The 22,556-nt window shown below is 47.2% G+C and overlaps 1 protein-coding gene across 1 annotated transcript in view; it reads right to left on the reverse strand.

The window, feature by feature from the left end:
- CD151 (CD151 molecule (Raph blood group)) overlaps window positions 1-22,556 on the reverse strand; it is a 38,462-nt gene that overhangs the window by 7,006 nt on the left and 8,900 nt on the right. Inside the window, exons 2-5 of the mRNA XM_075502368.1 lie at window positions 14,030-14,150; window positions 8,114-8,217; window positions 6,762-6,953; window positions 1,986-2,060 (exon numbers count right to left, since the gene is read on the reverse strand). Coding sequence (XP_075358483.1) covers window positions 1,986-2,060; window positions 6,762-6,953; window positions 8,114-8,197 — 351 coding nt within the window. The 5' untranslated portion in view covers window positions 8,198-8,217; window positions 14,030-14,150. The remainder of the gene's footprint in view (window positions 1-1,985; window positions 2,061-6,761; window positions 6,954-8,113; window positions 8,218-14,029; window positions 14,151-22,556) is intronic.

The raw sequence follows: 22,556 nt of genomic DNA on the forward strand, positions 1-22,556 counted from the left end.
CACAGGAGGGAATTAAGCGTGTGATTGCAGAAGTACTGCAAGGCCTTTCTTGGTAACAGTGACAGAGAGATGAAGTCTGATTTTGCAAGTACAGAATTTCTGAAAGCATCATCATAAACCACTGGCACGTTCAGGTGACTGGATTCAAACATTTATTCCTGCGGAGACTCTTCTAATCTAGCTGAATTCTTCTCACCCATCCAGGTGACAGCCAAAAAGTGCCAAAGAGCTGCATCTTTTTTTTGTCATCCTGGTTCATACAGCAACACTGCTTTAGCCCAACACCTGTGAAATTCTACGTTCCCTATACCAATAAACAACATCAACATGCATTTTAAATGGGGTCAATAAATGAAACAGGTGGGTAACCTCTCTATACACCTTCTGTTCTACACAGTTAGTAGTAAATGAGAGGTCAGACATCTGGTTATGGTCAGACAACTGTGCAAAATACAGTCTGCAGTTTATTCTCCTTTTGAAACTGTTTTTTCCAACCCCATCTGTCAAATGGGGATAACACCTACCTCACAGAGATATGAGGCTTCATTCATTAATATTTGCAAAATGTTTTGAGATCCTGGGCTGGAAAGCTCTAGAGAAGTGCAAAGGACTTAGTATAATAAAAAGAAAGGAAAAGGTTCAGCAGCTGGAAGGCATCAGAGGCAAATAAAGAGGAGAGTCCATTAGCAGAATTATTACTTGGGAGAAAAGCAGTTACCTGCGGGCTCACGGGGAAGAACTGCAGCGTGGAATGGAGATAACAAAAGAAACAGTTTAGACACGCACTTGCAAGCCTTAGACACCAAAGCAAGGGCTGAAATAAAAACAGTGGCAAACAGAGCAAGCAGCCTGCAACCAGGAAAGAAGGAGGATTTGTCAGCCAGAGGGCAACGGGAAGTGCGGCTATTGATCAGAGATGCCTTCAAGCAATCTAAAGCACTCAAGGATACAGCTCTGAATATGTTGTCCCTTATTTCAACCTAAGGATCAGCTCCTCTTCATCCATTGTCATATATGAACCTTGTGCCTTTGCACAGATGGATGGACAGACCCTGGCTTCCCGCCATGCCTGCCAGGATTGATCTTTCCCTGTTAAATATGCACACTCATACCACTGATCCCTCCTGGCAGGAGCCAGAACAGCTCTTTGGCTCCTCGCAAACCACCAGTGCCCATCTTAGTGAGGCAAAGCACAGAAAGCCCAAGAGAAAAAGGAATGGCAAGGAATCCTGGCAGTGAAGCCAACAAGATGAGATGTCCGGCTGCTTTTCAGACAGCCGCTTGACAACAATCCTAATTTGCCATTTCCAATCAATTTCCAGACATGAGGGCAAGTTTGCAGGCTGTTTGTGCCTTGGTGGTTAAACTCCCTTTAAAAACAAAGTGATGACTTAAGCCTCTGCTCCCTGCAACTGCAAAAAGTGCCAAGCTAGAACTGCAGCTGTTGGGAGCCCGTGCTGTTCTCCAGCCCCTCAGCTGGGCTGGTTAAATAAAGCCCTCAAACTTCTTGACCTGAAAGGACCTCTCAGCTGAACAATTCATTATCTTTGCCCATTCAAAAGTATGGCAGCTAGCTTGCTGGATGCAGCAGGAACTGTTCCTATGTCCTGAATATACTAAGTGGCACTAATGTGATTTCAGTTGCTTGCACTATGACTTGAAGGGCATTAGAAGAGTTCCTAGATCTACACAGCCTCAAAAATTGTATTCTACAAGGCTCTGCAGAAAAACAGCGCACAAAAGTGAACCACAGGAAGGAGCTGAGCAGCAAAGCTGAGCAGCCTCCCTAGAGTAACCACCACCACTTTGTCAAAACCACTAAATAATCCAAAGTCTTTTGTATGGGGAGGGGAGCGAGTACAGACATGTGGAAAGGTGAACCACAACCAGACCATAGGTCCCAAGCCTCCAAGTCCAATTCTGGCTGGAGAAATGGGATGATTTCTCTCCTAGATCTGAGTCTCTAAGGACTAATGTCCACTCACCTGCTGGTAGTAGATATAGGCCAGGATTCCAGCAATGATCTCCAGGAGAAAGATGCACAGCAACAATATGAAGTACTGTAAAATAATGGGAAAAGCAGGACATTACAACAGAATGTAAGGAGATGTCAGAAGCCAGCTTTTCATTAGCTGGTAAAACGCATGACTGTCTTCATTGATGCTTTTCTGCAGCAGTGTTTAAAGGCAGGGGCTGGGATTAAGACCTCAATAGGGTAGGAAAGGAACAATCCCACAGGTTGAGGAAAAAAAAAAAAAAACAAACCACAGGATAACTGAAGACAAGCACCAGCAAGTGTGAGTTTAACTCACAGAGCCAGAGGGATGTAGAGAATGGAAAAGTGCAAGCAACTGAGGTTGCTGGATAACCTGATTACTACACTCAATACCATAGAAAACATCCAATTCTGACATCAATACAAAAAAAAAATTGAAACTTTTGCTTTTTATGATATTGTTTAAGGCACTTCACCAAGTTACTAAGGAGCAATGTATGTTATAATGATGATTCAATAAAGCAACAAAGGGCCCATTTCACCAAGGATATAGCAGACCAGCTAAGCATAAGCATAAACCATAAGATTTATGTTCCCAGTGACTTCTGTGGGGCTCAACCACAAACTGAAGGGCACTATCGAAGCAGATGGACTTTAGTACTGATTCACACTCAGGACTGTGAATGTATGTTCTACTGAACTAGGATCTAGAGGGAAAAACTCAGTATCTCAAACCAAAGTGAGAAGAGCCCTTAGAAGACTAAGAGGAGAACATGACTATTTCTTAAAAGGGCTTAATGGCAGTGAAAGGGAAAGGTATGTGCCCTGCTTAACACAAGGAGAATCAAATGGACGGTACAGAAAACTGTTTGGGAGCACTGTTCCTATACACAAACAGGAAGGGATGCCAAATCTATGAGGAGGAACATGTGTACAAGATTAAAAGTACTGAGCAGGCCTGAAGACAGAGGGTGATGTGGCCACTTCCTCCTTAGGGTCAAAGAGAGCTTTTCAGGGAGAACCCCTGTCCCAACATACAGCCCCTGCCTTGCTCCTGGTCAGCAATGAACAGTTTCTTTACAGATCCAGGCTGTTCTATGACTGCTATTAAATTCATCTTTCTGTAAATAAAGCTGAAGAGACACCAGTTCCAGCCATAACAAGGACCTCAGGCTAAGTCCCTGTAAGAGTTGGCCTCCCCAGGACAGAACAAAGTATCTCCCATTTTCTGTTTTACCCCTGACCTTAAGAAATGGCTGTTCCCAAGGGATGAAGCAAATGGCTCCCTACAAATGTAACTGGACATGAAACCATCTCTCCCTGGCACAAAGAAGGACAGTGAAGACCTGGACACAGCAAGCTGACCTACACAGCACAGATGCCTTTTATTGCACAAGGGTTACACTCCCACTGTGCACTCTTCTTCACTAGGTATTTCCAAGCCCCTTTGCAGGAGTAAAACAACACAAACACTTGGGCTTCCTCTTTTGCCCCTGTTGGGATTCAGCAGCTGCGAAGGATGGACAGCTGGGTTTTATCTGCAGACTGGGCTTTAATCTGAGCACACAATCTCAGGCTTTCACTCCCCAGCCCCACAGTCTCCCCTGCAGCAGAACACTGACCATCTCTGCAGATGCCTGTACAACGTACCCATTCATACCAGGGGAATGAGTCACCCAGTGGAGTGCAGGATAGCTAAAGGCTGGTCCCAACACTCGCAGGAGGTTGAAAGGGGGCAAGAAAGGATTGGCATGCCTTCACACAAAGGCTGGCTTTCTTTTGTTGGGACCTAGTTATGCCCTAACTGCTCTGACATCATCTCTCTGCCAAGGAGGGGGCAGGAGGGTGGCAGGATGCTGAGAACCACCAATGAACTGGAAAGTTTCTTTTATTTATTTTTCCCTTCTCTGCATTGTCATGTCAGGACATTCAGGTAGAGTTGAGTTGTGTCACCACAACTCGGCTTGTTGTGCTGGCTTATGGTGGATAGAAACAAACATGTATCCAGCAGACCTTAAAAAATTTGAGTCATAAGGCCCTTGTAAAACCTTTTAAGGGAGGTTAGTGCATCTGCCACCCACGCATCCAACCTGTCTCTACTGATACACTGCATCATAATGCTTATCTCAGTCTCATCGTTCCCTCAGGACCACTTCCAAGTATCATGCTGACATAGGGGAGCAGCAGCTTTCACTCTGGACACACACAGAGCACAGGGCTGCTCTCCTTGCTCTCATCAGGAGGTGCAGGGCTTTCTTACAGAGGTCTGCTCTGGGAGGAGCAGGCCAACTCTGGCACGGAGCTGCAGGGACATGCCCTACTCACTTCTCAAGAGGCTGCGGAACAAGTCAGAAATGTGGGATCACCCAAAGGCCTGTAGCAGACACATGCCTGGACCTGGGTGGGCTCTGGGCAAAATTTGCTCTTACTCTGGCTCCAAGCTGGAGTCAGGGCTATCTGGTGTCTCCTCAAGATCTAAAGGGTCCAGATTTCTTCCATCCAGCTTCAAGTGTTTGAGTGAAGCACCAAGCTTTAGTGTGTTTTCTCTGATTAACCCAAAGAATGGTTCAACCCGCCTACAATCCAAATTGCTCCCTGGAGAGATCTTTCTACTACCTGAAGAAAAGATATATAGCACCATACTCCTAAATCAGCAATCTCACTTCAGTGGGAGGATTCCAGGCTGAAATGCAGCAGGAACAGAAATCACAACTTAAGTGTGTCCCTTCTCCCTGTCCCAGGTAGCTAACTAGAAGTGGCAGTGTGAAGGGCCAAGCCTGAAGAAAGCCACCTTCTTTCTTTACATGCAAGGTCTCCTATTTGATGGGTCCCTTCCTGAGACTCCTGCTTACATACTTTTGTGTATGAAAGCACGCTTATTGACTGAAGTATAATATAGTAGTGGCTTATGTGCTTATAAAGAGCTGGACTGCAGCATCACGGCCAGTCAGGCTGCAGATCCACTGTCATGCCTGCTCACAGAGCCAGAGAAACTCCACATCTGCTCCTCAAGCCTCAGCACATCACCTGGCTAAGGAGGGACACGAGGAAGGCAAATAAGCAATGACATAAAAATAGTAGCACAGCTGTGAGTGATGAGCAATGAAATACTACGAAAAGCCTTGAAATGGGCCCATAAAACTCATAGTCAGGTAGAAAAGCAGCAAAAAAATTCACAGCTTCCTGAGTCTTCAACAGAAAAACAAACTAAAAACCAGATATGCATTTCACAAACAGCACCCAAAGCTGTCAAGAATTGATTTTTAAAAGCACCAAGGAGTCACTGGGGAGGGTGGAGAGTGCTGCTTACAGCACTCCTTCCCATATTTATATGGGCCTTTGGTACAGATTGAGACAGACTGGCACAGACCCCGGGGCACTGACTGTGAAGCTGTCAGGATTACTGTCTGAGCTCAGAGCTGGCAAAGGCCCCCCGCCAGGCTCACCCAGCCCTGGCAAGCACAGCTCGCTCTCTTGTGCAGATTACTCACCGGCAACCAAAGCAAAGCACAACCAAGAAGAGACAATAGGCCTGTCACGACCAGCCACTCCAAAAGGACGCATGGTGTAAGGATACAGAGTGACCTTTTGTTCCCAAGAGACAATTATTAGTTTTCTGTGGCAGAATAACATAGAAAACCCCACCGGATTTTAATCCGTAGCTTCTGGCTGAGGCAAAAAGACAAAGGGAGATCTCTGGCATGGACAGTAAGTGAAGCAAGGCCAAAATGGACTGCTACAGACCAGGAGCCTAATGAACAAGCACCAGCAATGCACTCACTGTGTCCTCTGTGTTTTACTCTCCCTTCCTGGCCCTACTCTGGCTCTCACAGGGATTACCAGGCCTTCAAAGCAGTGGTACAAGCATAAGGCTTGCTCACGACTTCTATTTCTGCTCTATCCAAACAAAAGAGGGGAAATGGGACAGTCAGGTGAATGAGGATTTGCAAAGGAAGGAGCTGGTGAAGAGTTGCTGCAGTATCCTTTTCTGTAACTGTGAAAGCAAAGAGCCACTGATTGTTATTTCAGTCACTGCACTCACTACTGTAGCCCAGATACTAAAAGGGACTGCTGCCACACTCCATACTGAAAGGGAAATTTGAGAGGGAGGAAGAGGAATAGAAAACCTAGGGCTGGTCAAAAACTTCAGTGTAGGTGGGTGAGCAGGGAGCTCAGGAAGTAACACAGGGAAAGGCATAAAAGAAGCAGATTATCAAAACAGTGTGGCTTTTTTTTGTGGAAGCAAAACTAAAATAATTTTTTTGCAACTAAAGAAAATATTCATTGGAGATGCTCTGATTTTTGACAACCAAGTGAAAAACTGTGTTAATTTGGCTTGAACCTACTGTCATTAAAAGCCAGTTTTGTTACAGGTTTCTCATACTTTCCTCTCTCTTCCCATTTTCCAAAAGACAATATGGGATGGGCAGGAAAGAAGGAAGAGACAAAAGCCACAAGATTTTGAATAGTTTCAAATAGATGTTCTTACACAAAGTGCAGGTATTACGACTATACTTTGTACTTTTGAACCACGCAGTGGTAAGCACATTCTTTGGGTGGATGAAAGGAAATGCTCTGCAGTAGAACCTGCCCCGTAGGACAAGGACAGCACTGCTGTTAGGAGCTGGAGGCCTTAGTGATATTTGCTCTAGGACAGACAAATAAGGTTGGTGCAGAACACAAACAAGATGTTTCCCTCCCTCCCAGCATGGTTCAAGAGAAAATGGGGTGAATCCTCCCCCAACCAAAACCAAGCAAAACTTACCACTCTTAGCAAATTCCGACGCTCTTTGAAGGTGGCACAGCAACCAAGGATGCCAGTAACCATGACAACCACCCCAGCCACCACCAGAATATAAGCAGTTGCTGAATATGTGCTGGAGGAGAGCAGGCTGATGTAGTCACTCTTCTCAGCTAGGGTCCAGGTGCCCACTGCCATCACGGCCCCACCAGCCAGCTGGGTGGAGAGAGAAGCAAACAAATGAAGGGCACCTGATATGTGAACTTCCTCACCTCCCAGAGCAACTGGACTGGGATACCAGGACGTGCCTCGGGTCTGTAAGCTGAGCCAAAGATGATCTACACTAAAGGATGGACTCTCAGAACTCTCCCTGGGACCGGGAGCAGGCCCTGGTGCACTGGGAGGGGCTGGGCTTCAAGGCAGCCAGTTTAGCACCCCAGGCAGCCTGAGATGCAAGCTGTCTGAAGCACCTACCTGTGCACAGCAATTCATACTTGGATCAGAGCCTTCCCAAGTGTAGCCACACTGTTATCTGAGCAAATATGAAAAAATGTCAAATCTATTGGGGTGCTACCTAGCAGCAGAGGGGAAGAAAACAGCTTTACATCAGCAAGTTTTCCACTGTTTGTCAGGAAGCAATACTACCAATAAATGACAACCATGCCCAATATCTCCTTCCTAGACTTGCACATCTGGGGAGAAAGCAGTCAAGGAGCTAAACAGCCTCACTGGTTAAACTCTAACCCTTGCAGCAAATGAACATGGAGAAGCCAACCAGACTCCTAGAAGTCCCTTCTCTCTTTGCAAGCCTTGTGTTTCTGGAGGGTTTTATGCAGCTTCTAGTAAGCTCAGACAGTTTTCCTTACAGGTCCGACCTGGACACTCCAATGCTCTGTCCCAGGCAGCAAAGGGAAAAGCAATCCTTTGGCATCAGTAACTTTCTGGTGGAAAGCATGACTCTAGGAAGCTCTAACGTGGACCCAGCTGCAAGAAGGTGTTTGTTATCCTTGCTCTAGCTGTCTCAATCCACTGCCAGGGCTCCCTCTGCCCTTTTGAGAGGAGGAATGGCAAGACAGTGGAGTCCTCAGGCTCCCTGAAAAAGCAAGCCAAGTGAAAAAACAAAGCGTGTTTTCAGGCTCCCTGTTATTTTCTGTACTTGGTAACATGACCTAGAGACAGTCAAAGACTACAGTGTCAAACCATAACTTCAGCAGGCAAGCCCAAGGGATGGGATTTCACCTCACAGGACAAAATCTGTGTCCTACTGATGTCAGTGCTTTTTGCCAAAGACTTCATCAAGCCCAAGATTTCTGTGCCCCTGATGCCAAAACTGCAGTGCCATCTCAGTGCCTCTGAAATAGACTGAACTTTCTTACCCAGAAAAAGAAGTTGAAGATGAAGAGCAGGTACTTGAGACAGATGGTCCCACATGTTTCCTTCTTTTCTGTATACTCACGCATCTTTCTGGCTCAGGAAGTTCCTGAAAAAAAAAGAAAAAAAAAAAAAATCAGAAAATCTTGAGTCAGTCATCACATCCCTTCTCCCAAAAGGCCAGCATTACTACTCTCCTCCTGCAAGAACACACTTCTGACCTTTTGCTGAAGTAAGCCAGTGGGCAAGCCATTCAACTGCCTTCAGGGATGCTAGACAGTGCTTGCTTAGATAAAGAGCTCTTGTATCCATCTGGGTGACCTACACAGCATGAGACCTCACACAGTGTGAAAGGGAGGCAGATGGTACCAGCACGTGGCCTTCCTGTACTGCCTTCATCCTACTTCTCTCTCCCCATCCTGCTGTCCCTTCTGGAGACTCCTTTTCCTTTAGATCAATACTTGCAGTGGAGGGATCAGACCTACTGTTGTACGAGCCGTCAAGCCAAAACCATGAATCGTGATTAATGTTATGGTGAAGAAACTTCAGTATACCTAATGCTCACTTCTTCCTATTTGAACTGAAATAAATGAAATCCCACACCTGTTATCCAGAAATATAAAGATAAAAAAGATACCCAGTATCTGGCTCCTGACTGCGGCCTGTTAACTGCTGCTTCTGAAGGTGGCAACAGAAACCTCTTTGACATTTACAGAATCATCTGTCTCCAAAGAATATTCTTTACTCACTGGCATTAGTTACAACTGCCTTAAATAGATCCCTCTCTAAGTTTGGGGTATTTTTAATCTTTACAACTGTAACTGGGAATGTATTTGTTATCCACTCAAATGCCCTATCCTTTTTGAACCCCAGCAATGTTGGAATAATTAATTCTCTTCTTCACTCTGCATATTTCTCATGGCCCTTCTCACTGGCCAGCTGTCTCCTAGGGCAGCTGTCCCACCTACTAAGAGGAAGAAACATAAACATTTGCTTCACATGATCTGACAGCATAAGACGCCACTGCAGATACATAACTAATGGGAGTTCGTTGTGGGTCAGTCCCAGTCCAGTGTTACAGATCTGCTACACTGAGCGGGTTTCTCAGAAGTAGGTCTGCAGCAAGTGCAGCTCCATGTCACTTCACTGCCTCCTGTTGATGCCAGAAGCTCTGAACATCTCAAAAAAAAATATTGTCACCACTGCCTGACCAGGCAGACGGGACAAAGGCACTGCCCAGAGCATCACTGCCAGAATCACCTGGGTGAGGCAGTCTGCAGAAGTGCTACCAAATCCACACCACCTCTCCTTCATTCAATTAAAAAATCATCCCTTTCCTCCCCTACCAGCCAGTGAGGAATGATGCAAACATCTTGCACCCGTATCAGAGCAAAATGCTTTCCTAAAGCAGCAATTTCCCTGGAAGCAGGCAGGCAAACAGCCTCTCCCCTTCTCCAGAGGCATGGAGTTCATGCTCACTTAGATTACAAAACTTCTTCCCACAAGTAATGCGCGCTTCCTCTGGGGACCCACTGCAGCTGCAACCCAGCCATGCAGTTACAGACACTCATCTACCTTGGCAAGCCCACTGCAAAACACCTGACAGTAAAGAAAGCGAGCAATGGGTATGCACAGCCAGGCTGCACATCAAGTGACTATCAGGTTGGGTCAGTCAGTCAGTATTATCTTTGCCACTACATTGCTAACATCTGGCTTTAGAGCCAGATGAACCAAGGCTGGGAACAGCAGCTGCCCATTCTGCAGTATAATTGTATTTTATTTGCAGGGAACTGTTTCCTTTCGCTTCATGCCAGCCCACTCAAAAACCCCAGCCAGGCCTGTGCTTTAGAAACTAATAAATGAAGCTAACAGGGAAGGCAAAGGTGAGAACACGCCAGCAGTCCCACCCATGCCTGTGCCCCGCCACCATTTCACAAGAAAACATTTTTCTCTAGAATAACATCTGGCAGCAACAGTTGGCAGCAGAGGGCTGTTTCACTGGCAAAGGGAGCAGCTCTGAGATGGTGGCATATATCAAGGAGAATAACTCTTCAGAGTTATCTTCAGAAGAGATCAGAACCTCCAGCAATGCTCAGATTAATTACCATGTTGCGGCACAAAAAGGCCCAGGGCAGTAGGGAGGAATGGATGCTGGTGGTACTGTATGTACTGAACAGACTTGTAAATTCTCAATGAGAAGACGCCCTGTGAATGCAACATTAATGGAAGGTGACAGATTTACAGCTCCCAGAGGCTTCATTTAGCCACAGAACAGGAATGGCAGCAGCGAGGCAGGCTCCCACAGCCATACACGCCTGCACAACCCAAAACAGGTACCTCAGCCCAGACCCAAGAGATGCCCTCCAGTAACAGACTCTAAGGGCTGCACCTGGCTTTTTGCCCACCCGGTCTAACATCAGGGCCATATGTAGAGGAAAATGCACTGCAGGTTTGCTGAGACTGACCCTGGTTCATATAGCCAGGGGACAGTAACAATGCGTACTGTCCTTGGGCTGGCTCCTTGGCCCAGTTCCCCTCTTGTTCCAGAGGATTTCAGGAACCTTTCCCCCTTCCCCTCAGAGTATGTCCCCCGCCAAAAAAAACCCACTACAGGTATTTCCATGTATCACCGTACAGCAGGTGCTGGGCCCTAGTGAGGGATGCTAACTTGTCCCTCCTCCTGATCTGACAGCTCAGAAATCCCAGACCAAGCTGCATCTTATTCTGGGTGAGGACTGGGCAGACACAGAGCTGAGACCGTACCTGCACTCAGATGACAGTCTGAAATTCCCCTCAAGACTGCAGGTCCTGCTCCACTGAGCACCGCGTACAGGACTTTCAGGCAGCTCAGCTTCGCCGCTGGGAGGAGAGGATCTGTCTGTTTCCAGAAAGCTGGCAGGGAACAGCTGCAGGTTTATAAAGCACGGTGATTCACGCAGGGATGGCAGGCCATGAATCAGAAAGCAATCAGAGCTGTCTCCTGTTTGATCTATCCTTCCCAGCCAGGAGCAGAGCTGATGGCACTGGCTGCCTCTGCATGCTTAATGACTCACCCAACTAGCTATTCAGGGAAAGACAGCTCTCTCCAGACAGGCTTTTTAGAAGCCATGTGTTTGTGCTCCTTGCGTCACACAGGGTGGCCTGCTGCCTCCTGTCGCCTGCAAAGACTGGGTCAGGCTTTAGGGAGCTACGCTGGTCTTTGGGGAAAGCAAGTGAGGGTAGGAGACGCCAGTGAAATTCCCTTCCCAAAGAGCCCAGGCAGTGAAGAGGTGAGCCACAAGCTGCCTCGCAGGCTAGGGTGACTTTGGGCTCTGAGCCTCACAGTCCCAAAAAGCACAGAGGTGTTGATCGGCACCACAGCACTGGGATGAAGGTGGGGGGGCCTCATCCTGAATTCACTGATGTGACCAGGGTCTCTTGGCTTCGGTCATCTTTATGACTGTCAACAGATCCTCAAAAGTGACATGAATCACTCTTGAAACCAGACAAGAAGCAGCAACATTAATTAACACACGCGGTTATATTCTGTTTTAAAACACTGAGGCAAAGGTCTATTCTGGATCACATCGATAATTATGAACAAGCTCTCCAGTGGACAGAAAATGGCGAGCTATGCCACAGGGGCGTATTTACAAATGCATAAAAACATATTAATTAGACATGAGCTTCATAACGGGAAGTGCTTTGCTAACTGAAAAAGTGGTTAGAAGGCCAAAAGCACTTCCATAATGAAGTTCACTTGGTCCAGTCCAATAGACAGTAGCTTCATCAGCAAGTTAAATTTAAACAAGCAATCATGGGATACAGGCTGTGAAATTTAGTCATACAACTAAGAGAGGTATTTTTATGTAATTTGCCAGAAATCAACAACAGGTCCCTACTATGCCCATACACACTGCAACTTAAGGGACAAGGAGAAATAATGCTCTAACTAAAACACAATGCATAAAGATGGGAGGAAAAAAACAAGGACAAACAGTGCGACAGAACCTGCACATGAAAGGGAAAGATAACAGTTTGAAGATTAATTCAAGAAACTGAGAGTTGAACAGCTTGAATCCAATTCTCCACTCTGACACAGACTTTGTGCATGGCCTTGGGCAAGTCCCTTAGTCTGTCCCTTGCCTCTGCTCTTCCTCCCCAGTGCAGGACCCTCATTTTTGTCTAAACCCAGTGATGTTGTAATGATCTGCACTGAGAACCCCTGCTGACAGAGGAATGCCAGCTTCGAGGCATGACAGGCTCCAGGTAACTGATGTATTGGCAAAAGCCCTACAGCAACACAATTTCACTGCCTCAAAAGTGCTTTTGCCAGCATAGGCTACTTTGGCCAGTGAACTGGAACAACCTCTTTTGGGGTTAGTAAAATCCATACTTATAATGAGAGGACTGTCTGGTAAAGCCATTTTGGCAACCATTTATGAGGCATGCTGGCTCAAATACATCAAAGATTGCGAGATGCAAGTAACAAAGTATGAAAGAATGGAGTAATAGTGAAGCACCTACATGAAGAGCAAGAAGGAAAGGATGATCCACCTACACAAACATCTCAAAAAACTAAAAAAGAAAAAAGAAAAAGAGAGTGAGTTCATCCTGCCCCGTCTGACTGCAAGCCACAACCTCCCAGCTGGGTAAGAAGACACAGTGCATGACTTCCAGGCAAGGCAGGGGTCACTTCAAAAGTGAAACCATTCCATGGCCTGATTTTCTTGGGCTCTCATCGTACTGAGACTGAACCCTTAGGACAAACTGGAGAACAGGAATGCACCAGAAGTACAGCCATTTGGCTCCCGTTCCGGGTGCTGAGCACCTGGGAACACAAGCACTGTGCAAACAGCTGTTCTGTTGTGCTGAGCCACCTAAAATCTCAACTGCAGGACTTGCTCTGGTTATCCCACATCAGACCACTGTATTTTTATTTGCAGGCCCAAAGGCACTTACAGGCACACACCCACAACCTATGCACACACACACACTCCTGCTGGCTAGACATTCATTTAGTCATCACAGACGTTGCTTAGTACATTTGCCTCAACTTGCACAGTAACAGTACTTAATTAAACAGCAAAGAAAGCCAGGCCTGCAGGCTTTTTCTACAAAACCTGCCCTAAAGCAGTGTCTGATAGATGGGGAAGAAACAATGCCAAAGCAAATGAAATAGCTCCCAGGCCATTAAAAGCATGATTATTTTTAAGTATTGATTTTTGAATGATAGCAAGAAAATTGGTATCCAACACATCAGTGACGTCTATTTCGTAGATAACTTGTATGCCAGAAGTTAGATAACTTCTAACATCTTTGCCAACACATACAAGAAAGACTTGCTGCAGAAAATCCCACTGCACCTGTGCTGCTATGAAAGTGCAGCTCCCAAAGGGCTGCAAGTCCAACATTGTCAGCCCCCTGCCAATACAGCCACCTCATGCACCCAGTGGGCATGCTGCCGGCCTGGAGGGCAAGGTTCAGCTATGCTGAAGTCTACTGGAGCTCGGCCAGATAACCCTGGCCCTAAGGCAGCTCTTAGCAAACAAAGCAGATGTCCTCCCCTTGGTATGTGCAATGTAGGTGTGGGCCAATAACCTATTATCTTCAGCAAACTGACTGAAGACCTCATTTCCCAGCAAGACTAAACTCCAACCTTTGAAAGCATGACCTCTCTAAGTTCCCACTCCGTAAGATGAAAATATTACCACTGCCACTTTACCTACCCCACTGAACATCCTCAGAAAAGCCCTCTAGCTGCTTATCAACTTGCCAGCACTTCTCACACAGCCCAGAAAGCAGCCAGAAGTCATTAAGTAAAGCCTTCCCAGGAGAGGAACTCTAAAGCTTGCAGGTGAAGAGTTCTGATTTACACAACTACTGAGTGCCATTACCCACCCCAAACCAACAGCCAACATGGGTCAAGTCTTGACACTGACCTTTCACCACCAAAGCAGCTCACAGCACCAGTGCAAATGTTCAGTCCTCTTCAAGTGCTTTCTTCCACCCCCTCTCTTCTTGCTGGCTCTGGTCCTCTGCTGGATTCAGGAAAGCAGAAAGCTGAAAGAGAAAAGAAGAGAGATGCAGAGAATCATGAACTATGTCAAAGATTATTCTGGGAATCAATATTTGATAATATGCTTTGCCATCAAGTCCTCCTTTAATAGAGAGCACATGATTTCAGAACACACGTTACGAATGCATTTGATTAAGCTGCAAAGTGTGCACTGGATAACGGGAGAGAGCCAAACTGCGGCAGTGGAGTGTGTGAAGACCTTCTGACAGCAAGAAGCTGTCAGAATAGGTTTATATTCACTGCTGCATCCTGTAAATGCTGCTATAGTTTCTGTCAAGGCTGTGTACACACCACGACAACAGCTCATTCTGGTGCAAAAGGCCCAAAAGTAACTCCATGAGAAAGCTCAGGAAGAAGGTCCTTCTGTGCAGTGTGAAGCCCTAGCTGGTGTTAGTGCCTCGAAGTGATCATTGCTCCTAGCCCTCCCATGGGAACTGCCCGGGAAGAGGAAAGAGGTGGGCAGACAGCACCAGAACTCACTGTGTACATCCATCCTCTGCTCTGTGTACATCCATGCCTCTGAAGGGCTTATGAGCCTTGGGATATAGAGCATGAACCAGAGCAGGGCACCTGCAGAGAAAAAGTGTGCTAGGGAGCCACCATTTTCTTCAGCCTCTATCCCTGCTGAAGCATAATCAAGACACAGGTCCTAAGCACCACGGTAGGCTCTGCTGGAAAACAGCTCCTTTGAATTCATCTGCCACTGCCAGCCTTCCTAGAGCAAGGCTTCAACCTCCCAGTGTAAATGCACAGTACCTCCCTCAGACAAGCAAGCAGCCATGGGAAGGTGCCTTCAAACTTAACAGGAGTTATTTCGCTACTACCTTACTACATTTATCACAGAATCATAGAATGGTTTGGGTTGGAAGGGACCTTTAAAGGTCATCTAGTCCAACCCCGCTGCAATGAGCAGGGACATCTTCAACTAGATCAGGTTGCTCAGAGCCCGCTCCAACCTGACCTGATGTTTCCAGGGATGGGGCATCTACAACCTCCTTGGGCAACCTGTTTGTGTTCCACCATCCCCATTGTAATACATTTCTTCCTTACATCTAGTCTGAATCCACCCTCTTTTAGTTTAAAACCATTACCCCTTGTCCTATCACTACAGGCCCTACTAAGAAGTCTGTCCCCATCATTATTATAAGCCCCCTTCAGTATTGAAAGGCTGCAATAAGGTCTCCCCAGAGCCTTATCTTCTCCGGGCTAAACAACCCCAACTCTCTCAGCCTGTCCTCATAGGAGAGATGTTCCATCCATCTGATCATTTTTGTGGCCCTCCTCTGGACCTGCTCCAACAGGTCCATGTCCTTCCTGTGCTGAGGACTCCAGAGCTGGATGCAGTACTCCAGGTGGGGTCTCACCACAGCAGAGCAGAGGGGCAGAATCACCTCCCTCAACCTGCTGGCCACACTTCTTTTGATGCAGCCCAGGATACAGTTGGCTTTCTGGGCCGCGAGTGCACATTGCTGGCTCATGTCCAGTTTTTCATCCACCAGTAACCCCCAAGTCCTTCTCCACAGGGCTGCTCTCAATCCTTTTATCCCCCAGCCTGTATTGATACCAGGGGTTGCCCCTACCCAGGTGCAGGACCTTGCACTTGCCCTTGTTGAACCTCATGAGATTCACATGGGCCCGCTTCTTGAGCTTGTCCAGGTCCCTCTGAATGGCATCCCATTCCTCAGGCATGTCAACCACACCACTCAGCTTGGTGTCATCTGCAAACTTGCTGAGGGTACGCTCAATCCCACTGTCCATGTCATTGATGAAGATATTAAACAGTACTGGTCCCAATACAGACCCCTGAGGGACATCACCTGTCACTGATCTCCATCCAGAGGTTGAGCTGTTGACCACTACCCCCTGGCTGTGACCATCTAGCCAATTCCTTATCCACCAAACAGTCCATCCATCAAATCCATACCTCTCCAATTTAGAGAGAAGGATGTTGTGGTGGACCATGTCAAAGGCCTTACAGAAGTCCAGATAGATGACATCCGTAGCTCTTCCCTTGTCCACTGATGTAGTCACTCCATCATAGAAGGCCACTAGGTTGGTCAGGCAAAACCTGCCCTTGGTGAAGCCATGCTGGCTGTCTCGAATCATCTCCCTGTCCTCCATGTGCCTTAACACAGCTTCTAAGATGATCTGTTCCATGATCTTCCCAGGCACAGAGGTGAGGCTCACAGGTCTGTAGTTCCCAGGGTCATCCTTTCTACCCTTTTCAAAAATGGGTGCAACGTTTCCCTTTTCCCAGTCACTGGGGACTTCACATGACTGCCATGACTTTTCAAATATCATGGAGAGTGGCTTGGCAACTACATCAGCCAATTCCCTCAGGACTCTGGGATGCATCTCGTCAAGTCCCATAGACTTATGTATATTCAGGTTACTCAGGTGGTCTCGAACCTGATCTTCTTTTACAGTGGGAGGGACTTTGCTCCTCCAGTCCCTGCCTTAAGGTCCATCCACTACTCAAGAGGTGTGGGAAGAGAGATTGCCAGTGAAGACTGAGGAAAAAAAGTTGTTGAGTACCTCAGCCTTCTCCTTGTCCATCGTTACCAGTTTACCAGTCGTGTTCATCGGGGAGATACACTTCCTTTGACCTTCCTTTCCTGGCTGACATACCTATAGAAGCCCTTCTTATTGTTCTTTGCATCCCTTGCCAAGTGCAGCTCCAGCCATGCCTTGGCCTTCCTGACCCCATCCCTACACAACCGGGCAACGTCCCTATACTCTTCCCAGGATACCTTTCCCTCTTTCCACTGCCTGTGCATTTCCTTCTTGCCCTTTAGTTTGACCAGTAGGTCTTGACTCATACATGCTGGTCTCTTGCCATCCTTTCCTGATTTCTTACACACGGGGATCGAGAGCTCTTGCGCGCTATGGAAAGCGTCCTTAAAGATCTGCCAGCTCTGTTCTGCTCCCTTGTCCCTGAGGGCAGTTTCCCAGGGGGTCCAATTGACTAACTCCCTGAACAGCTAGAATTTTGCTTTCCTAAAATTCAGGGTCCTGACTTTACTCTTTGCCTGACCCATATCCCTTAGGACTGTGAACTCCACCAGTGCATGATCACTGCAGCCCAGGCTGCCTCCAGTCTTGATGTCACCAATTAGCTCACTTGCGTTGGTGACCAACAGGTCCAGTAACGCATACTTTCTGATAGGGCTGTCTACTACCTGGCTTAAGAAGCTATCCTCAATGCATTCCAGGAGTCTCCTGGATTGCCTACAGCTCACCATGCTACTTTTCCAGCAGATGTTGGGGTGGTTGAAGTCCCCCAGCAGGATGAGAGCCTGCAAGTGCATGCCTCCTGTAGCTGGAGTAAGAAGGCTTCATCAGTAGGCTCTCCTTGATCAGGCAGCCTGTAGTAAACAGCAACCACAAGGTTCCCTTTGTTGCCTCGGTCTCTAATTCTTACCCATAAGCTTTCAACCAGCTCATGGCTATTCTTCAGAGACAGCTCTTCACAATCTATCAATTTCTTGACATAGAGGGCAACCCCTTTGTCTCTCCTTCCTTGCCTGTCCCTTCTGAACAGCTTGTAGTCATCGATAGCCACACTCCAGTCATGGGATTCCTTCCACCAAGTTTCAGTAATGGCAAGTAGGTCATAGCTTTCTAGCAGCTCGGTGCCTTCCAACTCCTCCTTTTTGTTGCCCATGCTGTATGCATTGGTGCAGAGGCACTTCAGCTAGGCTGTTGGCCGTGTCACCTTTTTAGAGGAACAGACCTTAATTCCTTTGAGGTATTTCACCGGTGCTTCCCTGTTGGCTCCTATTACCTCAGGAGCCCCTGGCTCCTCTCTGTAAGACTTCAAGTGTGCTCCAGTGTACCCAGCAGGTCTCAGAGCAACAGGCTGAGGGTCCTCGCTAGCACCCCATCCCTCTAACCTCGGTGTGTTGTCCCATGGCTTGTCATATCTGTGGAGGCAGCTAGGCTGCATAAGGCTGCTGTACTGGAAAACAGCCTCTAGCATCCCCACTGTCCCCCGCTTTTCTAAGATAGAGGGTCCCAAACTTTTTGCAGTCATTTGTACTGCCACATCCTCAGCCATCTCACCTCATCCCACAGCAGGCAGGTTCAATTCTCCCTGCAATGTTTCCTTTGGCATTGCAGGCAGCAGGATGGAGAAGGGAAGAGAATAGCAATTCTTCCTCCCTAACCTGTATGTTTGGATACTGAATTAACGATCCTTTGACCTACACCCTGACACTTACTTCACAGCCTAAGGCTTAAACTCTTATCTATTGCCCATACCGGGATATGGAAGCAGTAATACTTCCTGACTTGCCTAAGTGGGATAACGGGGTGTTTGCAAACCACCTGGGAAGAGAAAAAAGTTAAATTTGATGCGCTAATAAAAAGTAACACAATTCATAACCATTCTGACTTCCTGTTATCTTCAAGGGGAGGCTCCTGCAGGCCTTTACCTAGCATAGTATGGGCGACACACCTTCATTTATAATCAGCTTGGATTACCCCTGCTTCCATTCCCTATGAAAAGGAATGCTCTGGTAAGAGCTAGAAACTTGTTGATTCACATTACTATGCAGCCTCTAGACCACAAAAACGTCTCTTGAGAGAAACAGTGGAAATCCCAGCGCTTGAGCCATTGAGAAGCAGGCCAAACAAAGTCCTGGAATCATTAATTAAAATAAAGATCAGACAAAGGAGCTTTCTGAGGAACTGGGGAGAGAAGGGAAGGCATAGGCAGCGCAGTCACCTGCAAAGCAAGCAATAGCTCTGAAGTATCCTCAGTCCCGAGGCTGGGCCCAAACTCTCCTCGAGCAGCCCTTGAGCTCCACCATTTATCCATCTGCTTCATGCTGCTCCCACACTCCTGCCCCTTCAGGAGCAAAAGCCAACCCAGGATGCAAAGCTGAACACTGACCCACGATGCAAAGCTGAATGCTTTGCTTTCCATCTCAGCATGTTGGAACATGCTGGAAAGTCAAAGTACTTGTGCCTGTAGGGCTGGGGAGAATGCAAAACATGAGCCAGACATCCAGTAAGGCAAAGAAGCTCCTTCTCAGGAATTGTCATTTATACTTGTGTGTGGGGCAGGCACACAGAACAGATTTTGCTCCTCCCTGATCCTTCACATGGAAGCTGAACTCATTTGGCACTGCTGAATGAGATTCTCCAGACCACACCTTGGAAACTGCCTTTATTTCCTTCTGCCTGTTGTCTAAACTGATTACGTGCCCCTGAGGGCATGGAGTCATCTTCTCTGACTGTACAGTACCTAGCACAAAAGGATCTTGCCCCAAGCCTTCTAGGGGATGCTGAGAAGTGAGGAATACAAAGTAATGTTTTCCAGTCACATCACCTGCTCCTACCAGGAATGTGCATAGTGGTTCTGGGAGAGGTGGAGCAACTTAGAAAGCCACCTACATTCAACAAGAAGATCTCTTAGCCATCTTTGGCAGACCCTGCTTGGCCCTACCTCTCGACTGGGAGAGCACCTTTCTGAAGAACTTAGAGAGGATAAGCAAGATCCCATCCTGGGAGTTTGGGAGGACCTCACCAACACCCTCTGGGTCTAGGCAACATCTCCACAGGCACATCACAGTCCTGCTGTCACCCCTCAGGACGCTTGCCAAATCCCTCCCTTCTTCTACCCTCGCTCAAACTGCTGCATTTTGAATAGACCCCTCAAGAGAGATGTAGACCCTTAACTCCTGCTAATTTTGATGAGAGTCAGGTATCCAGTGAGGAATTGTGTGCCTGATACACCCGAGGAGCCGCCTGCTCTTCGAGACAAGAGCTGTCTCTCAGGAGAAGAGCACTTAGCCCTTCCGTTCATTTTTTCGAGACTGTTTACTCCCCAGGGGAGGGACTTACTGCAGCATAAATTTCAAACTCAGCAAGGATTTACATGTTCAGCACCACACACATAGCTGTGAATTAAGTGTTTTATGAGGGGGTTAGTCAAACCTGGGTGAGGTGATGGCTGGCTTCAGGATCCTTGAGGATAAAAGGGACCTTAGCGTAAAACCAATTTCACAACCGTTAAGAAAAATCAAGCGTGAGAGAGAAAGAAAGAGTGATCGAGCATGCCTAGGACTGCGTGTGTCTGTGCTCTAGCACTGTTCTACTACAAAGCAAACAAAAAACCCTTCATAGGGCTTTCTGGTCCTAACAAAAGATACACAGCCAGCCACATCCTGAGAGCAGAAAGCCCTCATCTGCTGCTCCCAGAAGTGGATAACCAGGGAAGCAAACGGCCCCTCCAAGCACCCAGTCCCCATTGGGAGCTGGAAGGCAGGCCAGAGACCAGCATGCACTGTGACACCAACGGAAACTCCTTCTGCGTCAAACAACATCCTCTTGTATCTCATAAGGCCTCCTTTATCCTGAAGGATCCCAAAGCACTTTACGCTATTTATACACAGGAACCACTTCACTAGTCATTGAACTGGGGAGAGGAACAATAACCGTCTCTTTTCTCTCACTCGAAGCACCAGAAATCAGTGCCTGGCATGTGTTTGCAGAGGGCTCATAGCAATGAGGGTTTGCCACGACAAGGAACAATAGTTCAGATAGGCCAGGGCTAGCCAACAGATAAGACAAGCTCTTCACTGCAGCCTGCTATTGGTAGTTTAAATTCTGTTTTCCCAACTCTGTTCATGGGCATTGTGGGGTTTGTGCATGTTTTTTTGTTGTTTTTTTGCCCCCCCCCCCCCTTTTTTTTTTTTTTTTAAAGCAGGGCTTTCTCTGCACTGGAGAACTTACCAGTAGCATTAAACCACATTTCTAAACAAAACAGTCTGTGCAGAATCAGCTTTCTGCCTGATCCCTTCCTATTCGTTACCTTCCTATTCATTACATTCATTTGCAGCTCAGCTCTCAGAAGCGAAGCCACTGGGTCCTCAGTGTTTTCAGGGAGTGCTCACAAAACCTCCCTGCCCTGTAGCCATGCCAGTACTAGGACCAAGCCAACAATTGCTAAAAATCCTGGGAGGATAAAAATCCTCCCAGCCCCCACAAAGCCTATTCAGGCAATTCTGTACATGAATTCAAAGCGCTCTCCAAATAATGCAGTGATGATAAACATTTGTTCACTCTCTACAAAGAGCGGGGTTTCTACACAGTGGTTTGAGCTCAGGGCAAAGACTAACCTAAGAACACATGCTGTGTTTTAGCTAGCGCACAGTCGCTCGAAGTTTGGCTACAGTCTCACTGTAGAGGTAGTTTCACAGTTTCATTCCCTACAAATCTCTGCAGTGGAAAGGTGACTAGCTAAAAGCCAGTAGATTTTCTGCCTACCCACAGTATCAGGTGCATATCCCATGGCAGGCCATCATCTTCACCTCACCAAGCTCACAAATGAATCGTGGGATTTTAAATCCCACTGTCGTGCAGCAGTTTTTGGAAGAGAGGGGAGGCAGCTGGTGTGTCACCACAGAGTACATTTCTAGCCTTTCAATGACACAATGTTCTATAATCTCACTGCCTGAAAGACCCTTTGCCTCCTCAAAGCATCCCAACAAAGAAAAAAAGGTAGCACGTTATAATAGGAGCACAGAGAGATCAAGTGACTCTCCCAGCAGAGAGAAGGGGTAGCTTCGCTCTCCTCGCATCTCAACATCCATCCTCCATCCACTGAGCCGTTCTGTCCTCTGGAAGACCACTGCAGAACACAAAGCTGTAAAACACAAGTTTTCAAGCTACTTGTTAGCACTGCCCTGCCTGCGCCTGACACACCTGACTGCAGACAGCACAAAGCAAGAAGTGCACAAAAAGCTGGCACCAGCTTTAGCTTTTGTACAAAACTTGTTTTTTGCTTTGTGTAGGCTGTTTCTGTTCACACTTCCTGCGGTGTAAACAAACAAAGCAAAAGTCTCTGGAGTCAGCCCACAGATCTCTCCCAGGCAGCCTGCCTCAGTTTCAACTCCACAAAGATCATATTTTAAAAGCAGCTGGGAAGGGATTTGACAGTGGAAACTAAGGTTAACAGCCTTATCGCTTCAGCTATGTTGCTGATGAGCTCAGGACTGGTGCCAGCCATGCCAGAGAAAACCTCTCAGCATGTCAACGATGGAGCTGGTACCTGCAGTCCTAGAACAGGGCAATGCACTCTGCAGCGCCCCAGCGTGCCAACAAAAAGGGAACATCATGCAGCCACAGAACGGGGCAACGGCAGCTCTCACCTCGGCATGACAGCTAGAGAGAGACCCGTTACATCTTCAGGAGCCTCCCTTCCTACTCAGGACAGCCACCTCATGCAGGAACACTCTCGCACCTGGAATTACCCACTTCGCTAACAGCAGTGCCAGGAATGGCCAAGAAGTCTCTTCTGACCATCGGTCCTCATATATCCCTGACGTCTGTGTCTCCGAGGGTGTTCTGGAGTGATCATTTAACGCTTTGAGGAGTTACATTCC

This window comes from Mycteria americana, chromosome 5, assembly GCF_035582795.1.
Source record: "Mycteria americana isolate JAX WOST 10 ecotype Jacksonville Zoo and Gardens chromosome 5, USCA_MyAme_1.0, whole genome shotgun sequence".
Classification (NCBI taxonomy): Eukaryota; Metazoa; Chordata; class Aves; order Ciconiiformes; family Ciconiidae; genus Mycteria; species Mycteria americana.